General features: G+C 34.3%; 2 protein-coding genes across 3 annotated transcripts in view; one reads left to right on the top strand and one right to left on the bottom strand.

Moving 5' to 3' along the window:
* The window catches only part of btv (dynein cytoplasmic heavy chain beethoven), a 61,223-nt gene extending 58,434 nt beyond the window's left edge, over window positions 1-2,789 (top strand). Inside the window, exon 77 of the mRNA XM_073085801.1 lies at window positions 323-2,789. Within this exon, the coding sequence (XP_072941902.1) occupies window positions 323-490 (168 nt within the window). The 3' untranslated portion in view covers window positions 491-2,789. The remainder of the gene's footprint in view (window positions 1-322) is intronic.
* Window positions 2,790-4,313: 1,524 nt separating this feature from the next.
* Window positions 4,314-22,751, bottom strand: LOC140751955 (uncharacterized). 2 transcript variants are annotated; one of them, XM_073086086.1, is made up of 8 exons: window positions 22,392-22,751; window positions 14,884-15,108; window positions 13,189-13,370; window positions 10,784-10,966; window positions 8,060-8,204; window positions 7,480-7,593; window positions 7,008-7,110; window positions 4,314-6,436 (listed from the first exon to the last, which is right to left on the bottom strand). In XM_073086086.1, the coding sequence occupies exons 1-8, from the start codon at window positions 22,397-22,399 to the stop codon at window positions 6,299-6,301; spliced, it is 1,098 nt and encodes a 365-aa protein (XP_072942187.1). In that variant the 5' UTR covers window positions 22,400-22,751; the 3' UTR covers window positions 4,314-6,298. The 2 variants fall into 2 exon arrangements, with proteins under 2 accessions (XP_072942187.1, XP_072942188.1); XM_073086087.1 differs by having other exon boundaries at window positions 7,480-7,584.
* Window positions 22,752-22,902: the final 151 nt, after the last annotated feature.

Raw genomic sequence — 22,902 nt, 5'->3', positions numbered from 1 at the left:
TGCATCATATCTTAACTTAACCCCACATATGTTCGCTATAAATTGTCATATAGTTTACTTAATATACTTTATGACAGATAAACATTTACTTCATAAGCAATTAAAAACTGTCTGTATTTCGTCATGTTTGAAGACACCTTATATAAAATGTATATCTGTGATAATTAAACTTAGCTCATATGTAATATACTATAAAATAATAAAATTTTCAATAATTTCATAAACTTTATATGTTATTAAAGCGAATTTTATTTAAATATAATTTAACAGTTACTGCAACGAATTTACGTATGCTCGTGTGTAACATTGTAATTGTTTCCAGGACGACGAAGCGGCATCGCCTCTCGGCGGGTGCGTGGCGGTGCCGCTGTACAGCAGCGCGGCGCGCGAGCAGCTGCTGCTGGAGCTGTGCGCGCCGCTGGCCGCCGACTTTCCACAACACGTCGCCGTGCTCAACGCGGTCGCTCTCTTCGTTGCCAGCGTCGACTAGACACCGCGATTTACGGCAGTTACATCTATAGTCCGATTCATAATTAGGTGTCCAAAATGTAAACAACGGAGTTGACCTACCAAGAAAATACGTTTCAAATCGTAGTTTCTTATTTTTGACGATATTAAAGTAATAAAATAATAATCTAAATAAATAAAGATCAATACACATTTTCCAATATTCATATTACCTCCATTTCGTTCCATACAGTAATAATAATAAAAACAAGGTTTTTAGTAGAAAATTAAAATGTGATAATGGTAACACAATCAGGATCCAAAACAATTTTTATGCCGCCATTTTTAAGTTTTTTGTTGAGTTTGTTAAAGTTTTTGTCTCTTATTATTTTGTTAGGGTTTACAATACCTGTAATCGTATTTTGACAATGACATTACTTTTGTTTACATTTTGGACACCTAATTATGAATCAGACTATAGACAATGTACGTGTCAGGCACGGGCAGTACTGACGATAATGTGCCCGTCGAAGTCGGTGTCTAACGGACATGACAGGTGCAAAAAAAGGTCTCCTTCAAAACCGGCGATGCATTGACGACTCGTCTGGTGTTGCAAATGTAAATAGGGGACGGTGACCAATTTCCACCAGGTAACCCGTCTGCCTTATGGTTAGGTTATAAATGTTACAGTTACTGTAGAGTGTCAGCCAAGTTCTTACAAAAGTAACTGCAATAAATTTACACGTTACGTTTATACACAATATTTATGTTATTATTTCGTTAGCTACGGGCCGTGATTGGGAGCTTCAATGTATGTAGATTTAAACGGGATTTTGCATGAAAAACAAATATAAAAAGAAAAGTTAGCATTATTAGTTAGTAGAAAACACTGCTGGCATTATTTTGTAGTAAAATATTGTCTGTCTACAAGTCACTACAGTGGTTATTTTCCAGTTTTATTGCACAGATTGAAAGTTTATTTCTTTAGGCTTCTTGATAGATAAAAGTTATTAGTGAAACAATGTTTGTAACGGAAACGATTACACCGTAGCGTTACGTTATGATAATAATAATTATAGATTTATAAATAATAAATATGATACCATACAATACGAATGTTATATCACAAAATAAAAACTAACAGCAGTCAATCTCTTGTTAAACAATTCCTTTTGCCCTATCCGTTTTAGACCTAAACCTACTAACTGACATTAAAGTCCACTTCAACTTTGGTAATATTTGGTGGCATGAATTTACCTTACAAAAATTTTGTTAGGTTCGTTTATACTGATTTAAAATAGGAAACTGTTATATAAATCGAGTTTAGATAGCCACTTTAAAACACATTATTGCCATGATCACCAAAAATTTCAACTCGTAGTGGCTCGGTTTAATAGCAAATACCGACTTACCTCTCTAAAAAATTGGCGCTTTAAAAAAACGAAAATTCACAGTTTAATATTGAATTTAAACAACCGTCCACTGCACAATTACGGTAACTTTTTTTTTGTTGCTCCATTTCTTGTACAAACCAGTTCCAAACTTATGTCAGAAGCGGACTAACAGTCACGCACGTACACGCCCGAATCCCCCCGAGATTACGTGTCGGTGAGCGGTGTCTATGTGTGCGTTGCTCGAGCCCGCTTTGTATGAAGATTGACTTCTGTTAGTTTTTATATTGTGGTAATATGTACCAATCACTTAATCATTGTAATTATTATATAGTGTTTAGTAAAAGTTGCACTTGCACGTGTTTACACATTGTATTATCAAAATAAGAAGTATAAATTCTTACGTTCGTACAGAAGTATTCTAAAGCTTTTTTTTTTATTTTGTAGTCTATGTATTTTAAGACTGTAACATTGTTAGCGTTTTGGCGCTAATAGCGATGAGCCCTCGTAACGTTACAACCCGCAAGAGGGGGGGTTTAGTACTATCTTTTGAAAGTTTTCGGATAGATTTAAGTAGGTATAAGTAATGAAAATGCAGAGATATTAGAACTCATTTTATTTGTAAAAAAACTTCCTATTACAAGGTATTAGGACTAGAAATATAGGTCAACACATACCTTTATTAATTGTGCTAGGAAGGATAATTACAACAATTTCATGTACAAATAAGTACATGTTTATCACAGCCTGTTTTATAAGGCACATTATTCTAATTAATACAATATGATGCACTGTATGTATGTACTGAGTATTTTTAGAAACTTTGATTATGATAGACCATTTTTTTTTCAAAAGTTTTAAACTGAATGAAATTAAATGGTAACAAATGAATTAACATCTTACGAACTTAAATTTATGAATTATAATTAAATGCGTTTTAATTTCACATAATTGAATTCAATTACAATATCTAACCATCGAGAAAATTTAGGTGCATAATCATAACCAAAAATAAAAAATGAAAACAGAACATACAGTTACTAAAGATTACAACATATATTACAAACCAGATATAAATGCACTTAATATCCAGAGTAGCTTATGACCCAAGCATAAACTTAGTGTACTTGGTTTACAATTGACGTACTATTATAACATCTTTCCGTGTAAATATCCTGATATTCTATTTTGCGTGAGAGATGTTCTAATTAAGGCATGTAGCTGACAATGGCCAAGTGAAAATAAATCTAGTAGGCGGATCAAGAATCAAGTTAGGATGTGCTACGAGTGTACTAGCAGTGGCCGCTAACGAAGGGATACTAGTATTACTTATTGTAAAATACTGATTTCCTTACTACTCAACTACTCATATAGTTAACATTATTTGAATAAGGGCGTCTTCAAATTAGCCGCTGTGCGTCGCGCGACGGCTGGGCTTTATAAATAAAAAATATGCGCGGTTACAGGGCGTTTATTTTATTTATAATCTATCTAATAGACAACAATACATAGCGCGATACATAGCAACTAATTTGAAGGCAATCTTAGGTCTCTAAATTTAGACTCTGAAAGTTGTTGTGCCAGACACTCTGGTGTAGTCACGACTCTTAGGAGCAAAAAGGAATTTTCATACAGACGTTGATTCTTTAACTTTGGCGTAAACTTGTAACCACCCAAGTAGCCAAATGGGCAGTTGTGATCCCGAAATTTTCGGCAGGTACAACGATAAGCACATGGCCCGGTTATTACCAGAGCTTTGGAAATGACCTATAGTTTCCATGGAGGTAAATACTTCCATTGTTTCTCACTGAGGATTTACTTAATTAACCTAATGGCATTGAAAATAACCTAAGTAATTCTTGAGAACCAGACGAACAACCACAGCTGTAAGGTACTATTTTGAAAAGAAACAAATTGTATCTAATTTCAATAATTTCTTTATCAAATTTTGAAAATATGCGATATCTTATATATGTTTTAAATCGAATTAGGAATATTTTCATTTTTTAAAACGTTTTTAATTTGCATGGCATCACACGTGACAAAAGAACAAAAATATTTTATTGCAGGCGAAGGAGATACAGAATTTATACTTGTTGTTACTACATAATATATAATCATAAGTATTTCGTTTCTACAACACTTGTGATATAATGCTCCTATGCATGAATATTTTCGCAAACCAATTGCCACATAATAAAAATATATTGTTTAAGTTTTTAAATAGCAGTCTACATTCTTATGACAGGCATATGTGACAATACAAACATCAGAATTATATAATATTTCCAGTGCCTTTTTTAGAAAAATATTACTTATGGTAAATCATTTACTTTGCCAATTTTGGGGACACGTCTAATCTCAGATTGAGAAAGTTTGTAACCTGATGTGTTAACGAGAACATTATCGAGAATCCTAAAGCATATAAATTTCAAAACGATCTCTTTCTTTAGATTCTTACCATTAAAATGAAAGTTGCATTAATAAAAATTCATATTTCCTCAGATCTAGCTCAACATTATCAGTACAATGGACATCAAACAAATCAAACATCTTATTTGCCAAACAGCCTCATTTTCAATTTAAGATTTTGTTAACCGACATTACCATAATCAATGTAATCATGTAATAAAATATAAGATATATAATAGCAAAAAGCAACGTCTTTGCTTATTTAAAAAAAGTTATGGCCTAAAACTTTAAAATAATTGGAAGTCTATAAAATTTCGATAATCAATAATTGCTATTTAAATCAATATTTAAAATGAATTTTTCAATACTACTATAGGACTTAGGTTACCAAATACCAATAGCTACCATATTAAAACAGTGTAAATAGTTATAAAACTTTGTTAAATTTAGCAGTGGAAGACAAATTTACATAAAGATATTAAAAAGTCTATATTTAAGAACATATTGTTCAAATTATAAAAAAATCTCTTTACATTGCAGTGTGATTTAAAGAAAATAATTTTATGTTTTTAACGTTTTCATTTTTTTTTGGTTCCATACCCTAAGGGTAAAAACGGCACCCTATATTACTAAGTCTCGTTGTCTCGCCCAGGGTCGTTGCCTCTCTCTTCAAACATAATAGATAAACACTTAATTTTAGCACGTCTCCTTATTCCATACGAGAAGAAATTCGAGTTTATATAAAGTAAATGCATTATATATTTGAATTTGAAGCCTAATCAATCAATTAGGACTACTATAACAATCTACGTAGGGAATCGTACATCCAAGCGATGCAAAATTAGGTAGTAAAATAATTAAATATAATAATTAAGATCTGGGAAATCACTGTGACACCTTAAAATTATATTTAAAACAGGTATAAAATAGAAAGGTGTCAGTAAACCAATCATTATTAGTTTAAAACAGTATTGTTAAATAATATGACTATACCTAAATCATGGCCTAGAAATACACAATGTATAAAAACTAACATTAGACTTAACAAATCCATGCACACGTAACAGAAGTATGCAGCGATGCGCTATATTTTGTTACTTTATAAAAATATATTTAAACTATGCCAGAAGTCACTGTAACCTGTGTAATAACCGGTCTATGTAATTTTTGCCTACTGAAGATCAAAATTCTATAACTTTTGCCTCTTAGAATTGATGTGCAAAATTTCGATAGATTGATTATTAAACAACAATTTACGCAGAAATTAAAAAAAATCGAACTTTGGATAGATACATTCTTAGTGACGGGCGTTCATTTTCAAAAACTTGGTTGTTGTGAACAAATACAAAAAACCGAATGTCATCGATCATTCTTTGCAATAAATAATTTATATTTTAGTTCTTAGAATAAATAGAAAGCTGCTTATATCATCACTGAAAATTTTGTTACACTTACTGTAATTATTATGCATACAACAGAACAAACACACCGATGCGCACACTTTTTTTTTTGCTTTTTTTATATATTTTTTTTTAATTTTTCTATCAAAGTATCTATACTATGATGGCATTGCGGAAATAATAACTATAAACGTAATAATAAAAAGCTGATAAAACAAAACCGTTTTCGTATCGTAACACCACGTAGCGCTGCTGTAACAGGTCGGTTGAAATCTTAAAAAATGTCGTTCGATTCGCTCATAAGTTACATTATCAAAATCCAGTACGATACACACACTAAATGCGCATAATCTCATCTTAGGTAAATTGAGCAAATGACAGGCTCGGGCGATACTGTGGGGCTCTAAGGTGTAAAGATTTAAAAGGTATAAACGTTTAGGCCGAAAGAAATTTTTACTAAGATTAAAGTAGTAAACGAGAATACCATTAGATGGTCACACCACAAATCCACCATGGATGCTTTGCCACTCCTGGGGAATTAGATGATCGCCTCATATAGTGGTTCTTCTACTTTTAAGCACCGACCGACCAAATGTCCTTTACGTCCTTTGAGCGCCAAAGTATCAACGCATAGTGAGTGGTGGGGTGTTAGAGCGTGACGTCATTGTGCTGTTGCACGGCGTTGATGTTCTGCACCACGCTGATGATGAAGGAGGGCGCGGCGTGCGAGCTGCCCTCGCCGTACGCACTGCTCGCCTCGCTCGTGTTGCGGTTGTTATTTGAGTCCTGAATAAATATATTAGAATTAGTTAGTTTTAAAAAAACAAGAAAATCGATAGAAAAACAAAAGAGATAAACACATAAACCCAAATACATTCATTCCCTCATATTTAGTTAAGGCTTGAAATTTGTAATTTTTTTTACAAAATTTAAAGTCATGTTTGTTGAATAATACACTGTATGAAGTTCCGGTGGATGAGCGGGGTACCTGTAACACAGGTCTAGAACCAAGTACAGGGTTCTTGCGACTCGTAAATGTGACTGTGTTAAGATCAATATATTTTTTTTTTTATAGATAAATGTTTGAACTATTTTTCCCAAGACCATTTATATAATGACTATTAAATTTTAATGACCGACCAATAATTCGTCATGACTATGTATATGTATGCATTGGTTTACATGTTAACTATAATAAAATAAGGTTAATTATCCAGCTAAATAATATTTGTAGTATATTTAACTATTACCTCTACAGTATTATAAAACAAAACTTCAGAAGTGAACAATAAAAATAATCATAAGTCTTAAAAAATCTAGTAAAAAATAATTATGCGTGTGTGAATAGTGCAAATACCTGTAGCGTGCAGAGCGGGTGCGACGTGTGTGCCGAGTGCGAGGCGAGCGGCAACAGCTGTCCGCTCGGCGCCGGAGCGGTATGCGGCTCGCTCGAGATCGCACTGTGCAAAGTGATTTATTACATGCTATTGGTGCATTAAATATTTTTAGAAAATGTTCTACTTAGAATGACATCCTGTTTAAAGCTCTATTCGTCTTTAAGCGGTGATATTCTGGTTTGAATAGTGGGGTAAAGAAAGAAGATACACTCATATAAGCTTACCTTTATGAGTGTATTTTCTTTACCTATGAAATTCGCGGAGCAAATACGACCGCGAACTTATAAGTAGGTCTAAGAATCGGCTACTATCTATTTTTCATACCCCAAAGTGATAAGGGTTGTTCACCCTTAACATTTTTTTAATTATATGGCAACACAACGTTTGCCGGGTCAGCTAGTAGTGATATAAAAGTATAATTTGTATACTCACTTGCCGTTAGTGTCGGTATGGTCAACACTGGGCGTGGGTGTCCAAGTACTCTCCATAGTGTCTTCGTCGTGCACTGTAAACGTGGACTCCGGCTCTTCCCTCGGGCTTTTGTAGCTGGAAATTTTAATACGTTACTGTCCATAAATATATATTTATTTTTCTCAATGCTTAAAATCGTGCCTAACGCTCAATCTATTCTAGTTTGACAACTATTCTAGTTTTTAACTTGTTACCAGGTACCAGCATATCTGTGACCGACTTCAGATGCAGTATGCCAGGATGTTACACGTGTCTATGGGTGGTAGTGGTCACTTACTTAGGTGCACTGTAGGAAGACTGAACACAACTGGAGTCATCCAAGCGCGATGCCCCAATCGGGCTCTGCCTAGGAGAAGCATTCGCTCCTCCCACAACAACTGGTCCCACACAACACACACCGCCATCCTTCCCGGAGTCGCAGACTGGGCTGTTCGAGCTCCCACTCTTGCCGCCCGTAACCCCTGAAGCCCTCTTTTAGTCGCCTCTTCCAACACCGTAGCCCTACTCTGGTAAGGAACTAAAGGAACAAACGTGATCGTACCCGGCGGGCTTGTTCGGCACGCGCACGTACCGCGGCGGGTAGTACACGCGCGCGGCCTGCCGCCCCGCCGCCTCGCGCGCCGCGCTCGCCCCGCCCTCGCCCTCGCCCTCACCCTCCACGCGCTTCATGAACGGCCTTGCGCTCTCTGGTTAACATATAACGTACACACTTTAATAATGTATAGAGTAACAGACAATACAGAAAATATAAAGCTTGTACAAAAAATATACATTAATAATATAGTAATAAAAGTAAGTACTAGTCAAATATATAAAATTCTCGTGTCACAATGTTAGTCACCGTACTCCTCCGAAACGTTTTTACCGAGTAGTTCTGAGAATCGGCTACTATCTATTTCTCGTACCCCTTAGTGATAAGGGATGGTCACCCTTAAGATTTTTTTTATTTATATGGGAACACAACGTTCGCCGGGTCAGCTAGTAATATATAAAGCTTGTACAAAAAATATACATTGATAACTAATACTAATAAAAGTACTAATAATATTATAAAGAGGTAAAATTTTTAACTTTGTTTGTTTGTTTGTAAAGGCTAATCTTCGGAAATACTGAACAGAAAGCTTCACTATTCAGGAGTGCTATAGACTATATTTTACAAAAAGTTCAGAGAAAAATAATTGCATATGTATTATGTATGTCAAGTCAAGCGGAAATTGGGCAAGATGTGATGCTTTACCGGCGTGCGCTGACGAAACGGTTCGGTATAGACGAACATAATTTTCATAAAAAATGTTGTTCTCTATTAGTTCTACAAAAAAGGCCGCGGTACTGTACAGCTAGCTTTCATGAAGTTTTCAGTTATATATATGTCGGGTTATGTTTTTTTAAACTCAAGCAAAGCCGCGGATACAGCTAGTTATTGATATATGAACAAATGTATCGTGTGTGATCTGTTCCCAGCAGATTGCCGTTAATGGTTGACGACGAAACAAATGTGTCTATAAAGGCAATGTTTTATAGATTTCTGAAGTTTAAAATCATCTAAGAAATATGAAGTTCATTCAATTGATTTTAGGTTCCCTGTTTTTGTTCTTTAGAATTATAATTATTAGGTTCCATTATAGTAGAAATTCTTTATAATATTCTTAAATAGTAACCTTATCTCAATTCTGAAAATATTGATGAATCAGTTTTTAGAACTGATATCGTAACCGCAAGTGATGACACTAGAAGCATCATTTAGTATTCATATCAGTAGAATGATGAATGAAAACCACAATTTTAAGAATAGTATAATTATAATGACGATAAAAAATATAAATGAACATGATATATGCCATGATATGAAAATCTACAAGTAGGCTGTTTTCCATTTATCAAAACGAACAACATATGAGTAATAATATTGCAATTATCCTTAAACACAACCTTAATTAATAGTATTAATAGGTGTTATAATATAATTAAAATAAAACAGTTTACGAGGTTAACTACGCCAACCTTCGACTCTATCATAATAAATTATATCCGGGAAAACCGCATGATATATCAATGTTTTAAATAATAAATAATGTGGTTCTTTCTCTCAACCATTGTTTCTAAAATGGGGGCGTGATAAAAATAGTTAAGACAATATACTAACGACATAAAACAAAAATCCTGTTTATTCACATACATATACAAGAAATATTGGTATTGTATGGTTTAAATTAAAAGATCCTAGAGGACACTACTTCCGTTGATATTCGATTTTAAATAAAAGTAAATTCTTTTTTAAGGTTTTGTACCAAAAAAGTAAATACTTCCGTTTTCCCCTTTCGGACTTTTTAGTTGACATTTAGATAGTAAAGTAAGATTACGGAAATTGCCGCCTGTAGTTCGACTACAGTTCGTCACTTTTCCAACATAACCATTAATTAAATAATTAAATTATTTACCCATTCAATAAATAACTATGTATTAATGTATACAACAAAGTCACCGTATACGTCAGAAGAGCACAGATCTTGCTGCGGTTTTTATACCTACAACAATGGTGACGCATACCAAATACCAATTAATATAGAGTGTGGTCAGTTTAGTAATGAATCGTGATATCAAGGTTATTGTACACCGATCCTTACAACAATACATAAACAGATGCATTTTGTATAGTGCAAAGTTCAAGCGCATTTTTAACTTGAAGAGATGATATGTATTTAACTTCGATATAAAATTATTTTGAACAGTTACAAAACTGAATCGTTCTTTTAACCAGTTTTCCGATGGGCAGCCAATTTTTTGCTTAATCAGAGTAAGACTCTTTTTATGCGTTTATTGTGGCCTTGAGCGAGTTAAAAGAAAATAAGACATATTCATTCATTTTATATACTTAAGTCTAATGGTTATTAAATCGTCAGGTATTTCTTATACTACAACCGGATGAACATGAACTCGACTCAATTGGAGGAAAGTCCTAAAGAAACGCAGTTGTTTTTTTTATTGTAAGTTTCATTACAAGTATTTATTTGCTGTGGCGTATTGGTTCGTATGCATGTTCGTATGATGTTCATATATGAGGTTAAAATCTTGCAACTGATTTTTAAACCAGCTAACTTCTACCGATTAAGCAGAAATTTTGCATTTTGGTTTGGATAACTATCACCTAATTCCTATTGTATCAGAGAGGAGACCTAATAGTTAGAGATAATGGATTTAAGATGATAATAAATAATGTTGTCTTGATGATTATTATTATTACCAATATTTTACGTGTAATACTGACCGTCATCCTGTGTGGGTGTATCGGTATATTCGTTGGGTATGGGTCCGAGGGGCGAGGCGGGCGCGTACTGCGGGTTGTAGGGCGCCGGGCACGACGCGTCGTACGAGGGCGGCAGCTCCGGCGCGCTCGCCGCCGACACGCCGTTACTACGGCTACACGGCGACTGCACCGATGTACGGGTTGCTGTTGGAAAGTAACACATTTTAATTTTTGAATGTGTAGCATAGATTAGTAAAGATACTTCGCCGCCTTGAAATTGAATGAAGCCACAAACGGCTTATTAGTAAGTTCTTTTTTTTTAATTCTTGACAAAAAAAAAACATTTTTAGAGAAAATTTACGAATAAATAACTAATACTGCGTAATTTAAATAATAAATAAATAATTATTTCAAATATTTTAAGGAAATTTTAGCACAGAGACGTGGCAAAACTTTTTTACGCAACTATTTCAATTGTCAAAACTGGGTACATTTTCTTGTTAGGAGTGAGTAATCTTTACTAATCTACGATGTGTAGTAACAAAGGAGCATACAGTCCAGGTGATGGTAAGTGGCGACTGCAGTCTATAAATATTGTTTATCAACCTGTCAATATAGGAAATCAGCTTGTTGTCCATCTGATTAAGTTTCGACGGTCCCCCAAAGACATCCATTACCAATTTCAGATAAGCCTGCCTTTGTCTCACCTGATATCCTAGCTTCTCAGAGGACTATGTTGTGTCATATAAATATATCTTTCTTTCCTCACTAGAACACACTTGGTAGAAATATTTGTCCTCAAAATTCCCCCAATATTATTATCTCAACAATCTTTTGGTTTGTACTACCCCTACCAAACTGTTCCTTTAGGAATTTTCATGCAAAAATTTGGTGAAATTAGAAAGCGATATGCCATACTTACAAATAAACAGCTAGAGATTTTAAATAGGAAAATATCAACGATATAAAAATATTTTAAAATATATAAAATAAATGCCACTTGGAAACGACCTGATCACAAATGACAACAAATTAGGTAAAAACCCGCATATTGAATTTGGATATATTTCCTATCTTTATAATAATATTAATATTGCGATCATTGGTAACCTTGTCAAATTAACGCTTATATCCTTACGACAGATGCAGTTATCTGCATTAGATAAGTGGAAAGGGGCCTCGATAAAAAATAAGGAAAGCCTCAGTCCACGTGTACGCTCCACATACCTATTGGCTGACAAACCCTATTTCTGAATGCCATATTTGTATTCTTGTTGTTAGTATTATTGTTTATTCTAACAATCTTACAACTGTTAGCACAGACAAGTATAATTAGCAACGTGTATGATCATAATTACGTATGAGTAATAAGGTATTACGCGTAGATTATCAAGACTAGAGTTATCTTTAAACATGAGTAAGTATTATTTTATCACAAAAATAATATAATTGTTGATTACTTTTTTTTTTGTTTACGAGGGGGAAACCTTCAAAAGGTACCCGACGACGTGGGAGCGACGCCAGGTTATGTGGGATTTTTACCGCACTAAAACCCCCCCGGTGGCCGCCCTCAACGCTTTTTGGAGAACTCCGGGGTCTCCGAGGGAACACAACCGGAGTCCTCCAAGCGCGATGCCCCGATCAGGCTCTGCCCTGGGGGAGCACCTTTGGCTCCTCCCAAACCATCTGGTTTACGACGGTATGCGACCACACATACCGTCGTCCCTCCCGGGGTTGCTTGCTGGACGGTTCAAGCTCCCACTCTTGCCGCCCGCAACCCCGGAAGCCCCCTTTTAGTCGCCTCTTACGACAGGCAGGGGATACCGTAGCCCTATTCTGATCCCGGTACTACAGGGACAAGATTACAAAGACTACTACCTACTTTTACAGTTTAGTTACCTACAAATTGTACAGACATGAATAATAGAAAGTTATGACGAAGTAACACGGACTGCATTAACAATTTAGTCCTTAATAACAAGACTATGGTTTATTACAACTTGGAGTATCATAGCCTTGTTAGTTGTTATACTCCGCGCCAAACTGGTAGTCCGCTCTGAAGTTGTTGCGAGCAGATGTAGTCATACAATTTGCGATTCATTTCTATATTCAGAGCGGACTAGCAGTTTCACGTGCACTATATACCACCTTACCCATAATTAGTTAATAATTATACTGGAAACACGTTACAACGAAAAACTTAAACATGTATAAATACTGTCATAAGAAAAAAATACATTTTCCGATGGATACGCATTTTATAGTACCAAAGAGCTATGAGGTTCCACATATTCTCTTGCATAGATATACAGAGATACATTAATACAATCATATGTATAAGTCGAAAACGGTAAATGGTCCAATAGTAACACACACCTAGTTTTTTCTAATCATAGTTAGTTAAGATTCATAAAAATAATACTCACATGCGAGTATCTTGAACGTGTCGGGGTTACGCAGCACGTACACGATGATGATGACTGCGAGCGCGAGCAGCAGCAGGCCGACGGCGACCGCCGCCCACACGTACGCGGGCGGCCCGCCCTCGTCGCGCGCGATCGCCGTCACGCATTGCGGCCCATTCTCACCACCGTGGTCCTCCACCAAACTGTAAACAAACATAACTTATATGAAATATCTCTATATATATATTTCTTATATGCGTGTGTATGTCACTGAACTCCTCCTAAACGACTGGACTGATTTTGATGAAATTTGTTGTGTGAGTTCAAGGGGACTTGAGAATGGTTTAGATGGTTTTTTTAATTAATTTTTAATTCGTAAGTAGTTATAGAATCGGAAACTATGCATTTGATCAAGTTATGATCTTTAGCAAAGTTGTTGTCCTAGAGCCCACGAGGTTTTGGGAGTTGGTAAGACCAATTTTCGACAGACGGCACCACTGTCATTCCAATGCAGGTACAAATTTTCCGTTTTATGTATGTCATATTATTTCCACCACCACTAGTCTTATATATAAAATTCTCATGTCACAATATTAGTTACCGTACTCCTCAGAAACGGCATTACCGATTTTCACCAAATTTTATATGCATATTCAGTAGGTCTGAGAATCGGCTACTATCTATTCTTCATACCCCTAAGTGATAAGGGTTGCCCACCCTTAACATTTTTTTATTTATATGGCAACACAACGTTTGCCGGGTCAGCTAGTAGTAAAATAAAAAAGTGATCTTCGAACAGCAAATTACATATGTTTTAAATTTTAAGTAAGAACACTCGATCGCTTTCCAACAAAAAAAAGAGTTAACCGTTTTACTTTATTGCGCATTTTAACTTTTAAATGAATACACATATCTGAACTAGAAGGTCACGTAGACAGTGTCACGTGTTTGAAAATAATTGTTTCTTTTTTTGGCAAAATTATATATCATACTAGCTGATCCGACAAACGTCGTGTTGCCATGTAAATAAAAAAATGTTAAGGGTAAACAACCCTTATCACTTAGGGGGATGAAGAATAGATTTTGGCCGATTCTCATAGATACCGGATAAGCACAAAAAATTTCATCAAAATCGGTCAAACCGTTTCGGAGGAGTATGGCAACGAAAACTGTGACACGAGAATTTTATATATTAGATGTATTTACTAAATGGGTACACTAAATACTATTTAGTGTACCTATTTGTCATCGATACCTAATGCAAAAATATTTTGTGCAACAATACGAAAATAATTGTATGAGGTATCAGCTTAGTCATGTAAATTAGTAATACATCTGTGATTGATTTCAGGTGGGAATTCCATTAAAAGGATAAGTGTCTATAGATTTTCACTTCAATCAACCCCAGATAGGATTAGATATACCTACCTGACATCGGCCACAGATGCGCCGCTACCCCTGAGGACTAAGCTGGAACTCCTCGGAAAAGTATGTCTCCCTTACCACACCCTTCAAACCAGAACACGCAGCGCTTAACACTGTGTGGTGATGGTGCCGCCGGAGTCGAACCACAAAGGGTTCTACCACCTTCAAATAATATAATATCTATTTCGTGTGTCATGCCAAGTTTTAGGGTTTTAAGGTTTTCTTTATGCATTTTTTACATCATCTAATTTTATTTCTGTTTACGGATAGGAGTTTATCAGTACCACTCACCCTTTGATGCAGGGACCACAGTCAGCCACAGACTGGATGCACGCGGAGGACAAGCGAGGTGGCTCACGCTTGTGGTCTTCGCAGCTCAAGCACTCCCGACAGTGGAACGTGTCGACGTCGCAGTAGAAACCCTTGACGCATTGGGAGTAGTCCTTGCATCTGGACGGCTGCGCCTGCACCAACCCTGAGTGCAGGCAGCCCAAAACACCAAATGCTAACAATATCCTGTGAAAAAATAAAATCCGTCACAAATGAATGAAAATGTTAAGCCCTTTGGGTCTCAAGGGGCGTAAAAGGCATTTGGACCTACAATTTTTTTTCACTGACATAACTATGTAAAAGTAAGAATGCGTTTACGGCCTATACACAATTACTTAATAATTAATAATACTCTAGGTAGAGATTTTTTAAATGTTACGGAAGCAGAATTTTAAAATTTTTAGCGCGACAGCTTGACAGCGAAAGTGACAAAATCTGCCCCCTCCTCTCCTTTGCTTATTGAACATTGAAGCAAAGAAATAAAAAAATGCGACAATAAATAAATATTCAAATCACTATCCAGATCCCTCGGCCCCCATATTATCTTAAATAGTAAGCAGATGAAAGACCTCTCCACCCCATTAGGGGCTTACGCAACATTTGAGTGACCCCGTGTGAGGTGAGGTAAGATAAGGATAATCATAAGTGCACGCAAATAATATGAATACACAAATATTAGATCAAATAAAATTACATTACATCTATAATATTCTTACGACGATATTAAACTTATTTTGTCCTGAAAATATAAATTAAGATACACTAGCAGATTTATTTAGCTTTACACAGTAACAATCACAATATAACATATAACAACGGAGTATCATTATTTCCTCAAATAATTTATATATCAAATAACTGTCTATAAGTATACATAATATATGTCTAAGCTATGAAACTAACTACTACGAATTTAACTTGAAGGTCAATGGCAAGGAGGTAAGTCATCATTACGCATAGTCATTACGTAACACCAATACAGTATCTTTTGTGCGCCGGCTTGAGTTAGAATAATGTCAACCTACGCAGATTTCATCAAACTAAGCTTTACCACTACTGACGAGTAACAAATATTTCCACAATTATAATTGTGATTCGGTAATATCACGTTCAACCCAATAAGTATACTTAATATGTACTATATCCCACTGTACCCAGACTTACTAGGCGTTAATGACGTCATATTGGTGTATATTCCATTACCCAGTGCACGTAGACTTACTAGGCCTTAACGACGTCATATTGGTGTACATTAATTGGCAACTTGGCAACTTTTCGAATACAAATTATTAACCGGCAGTACCGCTGCCTCGTCTTGGCTGAAGATTTAGGATCCTATGGAAAATGCAGGACTTATTCTTTGAGAATTCCATCAAAAATTGGAAAAGCTCTACAAACTAACAACAGTTTCTTTTGTTTGTGTTTGCATATTATAAATACAAAAGAGTTATGTAGCCACGTTTTTCTGTATCTAATAATATGTCTCAGTAATTAATTAAATTAATTATAATAAGATGTAAACTATATAAATGCATAATTAGAACAAAGTTCTATCTAATAAGGACATGAAAAGAATATGAATAATATCAAATGAATATATAAATATTAATAACACATAATAGAAATATTCGTAACATATTACATTAGCGAGGTAAAACAATAATGTAAGCACGCCACAAACTCGTTGCACCGGCCTCCGAGCCTATGACGCACCGCGCTAGCCGATAATGATATTATGGTATGATCTTCAATACCATTTGCCTTATCTGTCCATTATACCTACAGTCTACACCGACCTACTCTTATTCTCATTGCGACAATGTCCTGTTATAATAACCATAATATTGTTAGCCGTATGATGCTATTACATTAGATACCTACTACAGCTAGGTTGTATAATTGCATGTGCGTTTCATTTTATGCTGATTACTGTTTCTAATACAAGGACAAATCACTGCGATACGTGTTTTAATTAAGTGATATTTATATAGGAGAGGAGTAACTACGTTAATGCATTCAATGTAAAATTTATCAAATATAGATAAGTTTTGAGGACATCGACCTTTATTTATAGCGTGTGAACCTTGATCCCTTGATTGTAGCTAACCTGTCACCTTAAATTGTTTAAGAAAACCGTAATTGCTTCTATGATCGTCCAAAGTCTGTATTTTAAACATGGACCACTTAATTTAGGAAAGGCATATGTAATCAAATCAAACTATTTGAGTAATTTATGCACATGTATGATTCCCAGAAAATGTAATGCATTTGAAGCGCATCGAGTGCTTCTTATAGCTGAAGTGCGTTAATCGCTAGAGTAAGTGAAGTTAAATAGAGGTAAAACGATTGAGCAAAAGGAAAACATGAGTAACAGTGAGCGAGGTAGCAAAAAGACAACAAGACGTGAAGAGAGCGAGGTATAGTGGCCGGTGCGTGCGAGGGAAGAGTCTTCCCAGCGAATCGCCGATCTGCTTATTCACTGCACTATTTTAATTTACTCTAAATCCACACGTGTCCTTTCTGCGAGATTTTGCACTAAAACGGATGGTGATGCAATCAAACTCGATGTGGATAAGTACCTACTCTTCACAATACTTCCATACATATACTTACTCTTTGAAATATTATGAGAAATTACATGGTAGCGTACAGAAAATTACTTAATACCTAACCTTTACTTCTTAAATTAAAACGAATCGTAGCAGTTTAAGTATAATAATATAACGTTGACGCAAATTAAAACCTCTTACGTGTAACTGTAAAGAATATATCAACGCTTAAAGACAAACGTAAATTAGTGGTGCAAATACCATAAGGCGATTTTTATTTACTATATATTTTAATTACAAAATATATTAAAAAATGTTATCACTAATTTCCGATATCAACTGAACTTAAGGACAGAAAAAAAATATGAGAAATGAAAAGAAAAACGCCGCTTAGAGCATAATGGCACATAGGAGGTTTTAAGTTCGCAACGACAGACAGGTAAGCCATAATAACTATGCTTACAAAGAATCTGTAATAAAAATACAAGTTACTTACATTACGAGTAGGATCCATAAGTAGCAAGAATAAACAGATTATCATTAGTTAAATTATGATACACTTTTAAATATTATGTTTGGGCAGTATCAGTACTGCCATACTTAGGAATAATAAAGAAGTGAGTATGTAAAATGTAAGGTGCATAAGTGTACAAAGTGCTAAATGTCTTATGAAACATTACCATATGTTATGAACATTGAAAATAACAGTTATAAAAAGTGTCTGCACTTTCTTATTCATTTTGTAGTCGCAAATTATTCTGAAGGACGTCTATAAATACTGGATGGATAAGATTGTCACACAAAACAAAGGATTCTCTTTATTTTAACATGTTAAAACATGTCAAAGCTTCATCAACTTGATCCTGTTTAGGCCGGTACGCGTAGCCCTCTTAAGGGATTAAAAAAATTGTAAGATAGTGCCGTCGACAAAAATGGACTTAAAATTAAAATATTTGGTTGGTACATAGATTAAGTTGGTATAGTCCGCGCCAAACTGCTAGTCCGCTCTGAATTTGTTGCAAGCAGATGTAGTCATACAATTTGCTATGGCGACGCTATTCTTTTCTGTATTCAAAGCGGACTAGCAGTTTTACGCGGACTATAATATTATGTTTGATAGAAAGTTGTTTTCATGCTTATTCTACCAGTGTTTCCATCTCTTGGGGACGGATCTTTGAATCGATTGGTTTTATTTGAATGGAATGTTCTAGAAAAGTAGAGACTGTAAGAGGGAGTAAGGAGTGGCATGCCGCCGCATGCCTCTTTTTTCTGGAATATATAATTATATTTTAAAAGGTTAACTAATTACGCGTCGATACCGCATATACGTCGATACTGAAAGTAAACATACAACGATATTTTATTTATTTATTTACCTACTCTTCATTGCCCACAAAAAATTGGTAGTATAAAAGATGGAATTAATAGTAAATAGGATGTTGGGGAAGTATAGAGCTGGAATAAAATTGTAGACTAAATTAGTCTCTTCTTAAAAATGTACACCATCAAACACGTATATCATTTTCATGACCTGGTGTATAATATGTACTCCTTATTTAAAACTATAGCCAATTAAGTCCTCAACATAGATTAGTACTTATCTATGGTCCTCAATTACAATCGTGTGTTTTTTCCGCTGGTCCGACATCACCCCACTATCCTCACTTAATACGAAATATTTGATCCAACATTCGTGTTCGGTTGAACCCATATTTGGCGTTTTAATAACGTAATAATTCGTAATACAAATTTTCACGTAGCACAAATGTAGCGCAATCATAAAACGCAATCCACATTCATATAAAGCATAATAGTGCGACACCGAAAAATCGGAATGGTGAGATGTGATTGCCCTTGAACACTCGACTAAGTAGGTATTATTAAACGTACAAACAATCTTTGTGGGAGGCGCAACAAAAGACTAAGAGAGCACACTAAATTATTTCAAATTCATACTGAAGCATCTTTACGAATATTAATTATGTTCCTACATAAAGAATGAACGCTTCACCTCAGCTTCAGTGTTCAGGGTATTTCATATCTATTTTACAGGCACTTATATTATAATTATGTAAAAAGACCCTTGATATAACATAGAGTTCAACTCTTTGGAGAGTTCTCGAAAGTTTAATACGTGGCTGATAACACATACGATAGGTTGGCTCATAATATCACGTAGAAATGGGACTATTTAATAAATAGAGTCAATGTCTAGAAGAGGGGATTTCGGGAGTTTCTCGTTCACAACCACCTACGGGTCCTACTAATAAACCCATTCTTATTATATTCTATACTATATTCTACCTATAACTAAAATGACTATTTATCACTATTTGAACATTCCATATACAAGCAATACCCGCCGAAATTCAAAATAAGAATCAATGTACGTATTCAAAAAAAATAGAGCATGGCACATTTAAAAGTTGTTTTTATGAACAAAAAGAAATGTCGGTAATCCGGTTTTGGATCCCGCGGCGGGCTTTGCTAGATCGATGAATACAGCGTGACTCACCGCCAGGCCAGTTCGCAAGTGCCAAGCACGGGGTATCACGGGAATGGATGAAATAAAAAAAGGTTTGTTTTGTTGCTGAGCCGCGTGCGCAGGTTGATAGGCGTGAAGCGGATCCGGCAACGGACCTTTGACAATATTGCATGAATGACGCAACATCGAACAATCTTAGCAATATTATGTTTCCAATGCAATTTTAATAAAAGCTATGGTGCGGCCTATCGTCGAAATGTTTGTATCGATAATATGAAGCCCATCAATAGCTAATATTGTATTAGATGCACTATCAAAATGCCGGAATACGCATGCGAAGGGCGAAATATACACTAAATATTATCAATATTTATGTTTATTATCACAATATAATATTGAATAATTGACATAGAGAATGAGAATTGAAATGTTAAACTGTGTTGCATAGATTAGTAATTTAGATACTAATCTATGCTGTGTTACAGCATTTTATTTTGTGCATTACAGTTACTGTTATCATCAAATCACGAGGTATTTGTCATTTTGGATCAATAATTTTAAAATGACAGCCATTTTATTTATATTTTTATGTTATACAATTAAAATTACTAACATCTAACTTTTAGTATTTTGTAAATATTATAGAATATGTAGAGTAATGATGGTATATTTAAAATAACCCGTAAAATATTTACATATTGGATGGGGAATTATGCTGCTATGTTAGTTATAAATCAAACAATCAACTCACCTAACACATCAATGAAAAATCATGTAAACAAGCAATACCACAATAAAAATATCATTTTTCGCATGTTTGCATATCCAAATGCATGAAATCTAGCATCTACTAATTAGCTACATTAGTTGGCAAATAACAGACAATAAGGTGCTGAACTGTTCTGTCTATTGTATCAATTTGTGCTTTAATAGTTATTGTAAGCACCTTATAATCACTACATACAATAGAAGACGAAAAGTAGCTCTATTTTCATCCCTTAAAGGTTCAACACCATTTAAATCACTATTTCTTTACTTCTTTTTAACAATCCACAAAATAACATTTAGAGTTTGATAATAATATTAAAACAAAGTATAGCCTAACTCCTGCTTGGCCAGCAGCAGTATTGCTGCATTACTCTTAAATAATATTATATTTATCCCACATTGTACATTTTACCTGTACACTTTGGATTAGAACCTCACTAGAAAAATTATACTGCATTACAAACTTTAACCAGTACAGTAATTTGGATATATATTTATTTATATATCACAATTATATTTATTTTTAGCTATATGCTATATCTATATAATCTTAGATAAAAATGTAAGGTTTAATTCATTTTATTCAGAGATAACATATAAGTATTCAATACTGATCTTTTTGAAATAATTTTATCAGTTTCTTGATTGGTGATTGGCTTTATTAATAGAAAAGTGATCATTTGTCTAGTAGAGATTTCATTTACAAATATCTGTTTAAATGGTATATTTAAACAGATAAGTTTAATTAACAAATGGATTATGTAATGCTGAAAATATTTAAATATCAAGCTCAGCTGTTCCAAAATGCAAAGTACTTTTTTCCAGGTTAATATTTTTGAATAGAAAATCGGATTAATTAAGGGTGATAAAATACTGGTAGTGTGAAACATGTCTCTGAAACGAGAATTCTCATTTGTTAAATAAATATTTATTTTAAAAAGGGTATTTTGAATTAGTTTCAAATACAATATACAAAGTTCAATTAAAATTATGAATGTGATTTGGTTACAAAATATGTTTATTGCACAAAAATGAAAATATTATAAGTTTTTATATCTGAAAATTAAAGATAATTTCTTAAAAATCTTACATCCAGGCATGGTCTAGCCTAGTAATACTAAATTTACAATATAATTTGGGATACCATCATTGAAATAAAAATGTAAAAATGTTGAATTAAAATACAAGTTAAATTAATTCTGAAATATTTCACTAATTAGCTAAATTAAAACAGGTGAAGGATCACCTTACTTCCAGCATAATGATGGATACAATGGGTATATCTGTAAACTTTGGAAAAGAACTATAATATTTCCCAAAAATCTGCATTATTTAACATGTATTATTTGAAATAATGACAGAGATACTGAGCTCTTAATTTAAAAAGAATATCCGGAATTAAACAAAATATTGTATGAACCAGTTTGACCAGGTTTATACAAGTTCTGGACTTAACTTAAAAATGATTTTTTTAATTATATTATTTTACTAAGAACTTTTATAAAAGTTCTATAAGAGTTATCTGATACAATAAACTAACATAAAATGTTTAAATTAACTTCATAATTAAAAATAAATATAATAGTTTAGAAGAACAAATTAATAATGATAAATCACGAAAATGTTGTGGAACTAAGAAGTACCTACTATAAAGAAAAAATACTTACCGAATCATTTCTTACACTTCCCGATATTCTAATTTCACCACAACTCCCAATAAATAGTACGTGTTCGTTAGACAAACTACGAAACTACACTCAACTGCACTAACTCAAGGCGTTTTGAACTGTGAGCAAAGCAAAGCTGTGAAGTCTTTGAAACGATTTTAATTTAATTTAACGTCGCGTTGTTGCACGTCTACTCACTTCTCCCACTTATAGCAAACAACCGACAAGTCAGGACATGCTTGGTATGGAGATGAAGCCTGACATAAGGACTATAGTAGCTTTTTCTCTCTCCATCAAAATAAGTTAGAAGGAGAGAAAACATAGTTGTTTGTTTTGATTTGTATTCTAAATCTAAAATTTTTTGTAATGTCATGCATGACAATGACATTTAGCGAGACAGTTGACAATCCACAGATAACGATCATTCCATTGTCCATTGCAACTAAACAAAATATAACAATTATTTTGTATTGGTATGTAATCCATTAAATTATATATTTTATTAGTACTT

The sequence above is a fragment of the Epargyreus clarus genome, unplaced genomic scaffold (assembly GCF_041222505.1).
Source record: "Epargyreus clarus isolate Ecla_fem2 unplaced genomic scaffold, WU_Ecla_fem_2.2 ptg000023l, whole genome shotgun sequence".
NCBI lineage: Eukaryota > Metazoa > Arthropoda > Insecta > Lepidoptera > Hesperiidae > Epargyreus > Epargyreus clarus.
Note: the sequence above shows the minus strand (reverse complement) of the source record. Positions and strands in the feature narration are given on the sequence as shown.

Bases quoted from the DNA above. Each gene is read 5' to 3' on its own strand.
- LOC140751955 (XM_073086086.1), bottom strand. The intron at 8,205-10,783 runs GTCAGTATTACA...TATGTTAACCAG, and splicing joins TACACCCACACAGGATGACG to AGAGCGCAAGGCCGTTCATG. The intron at 7,111-7,479 runs GTGAGTATACAA...CACTTTGCACAG, and splicing joins CATACCGACACTAACGGCAA to TGCGATCTCGAGCGAGCCGC.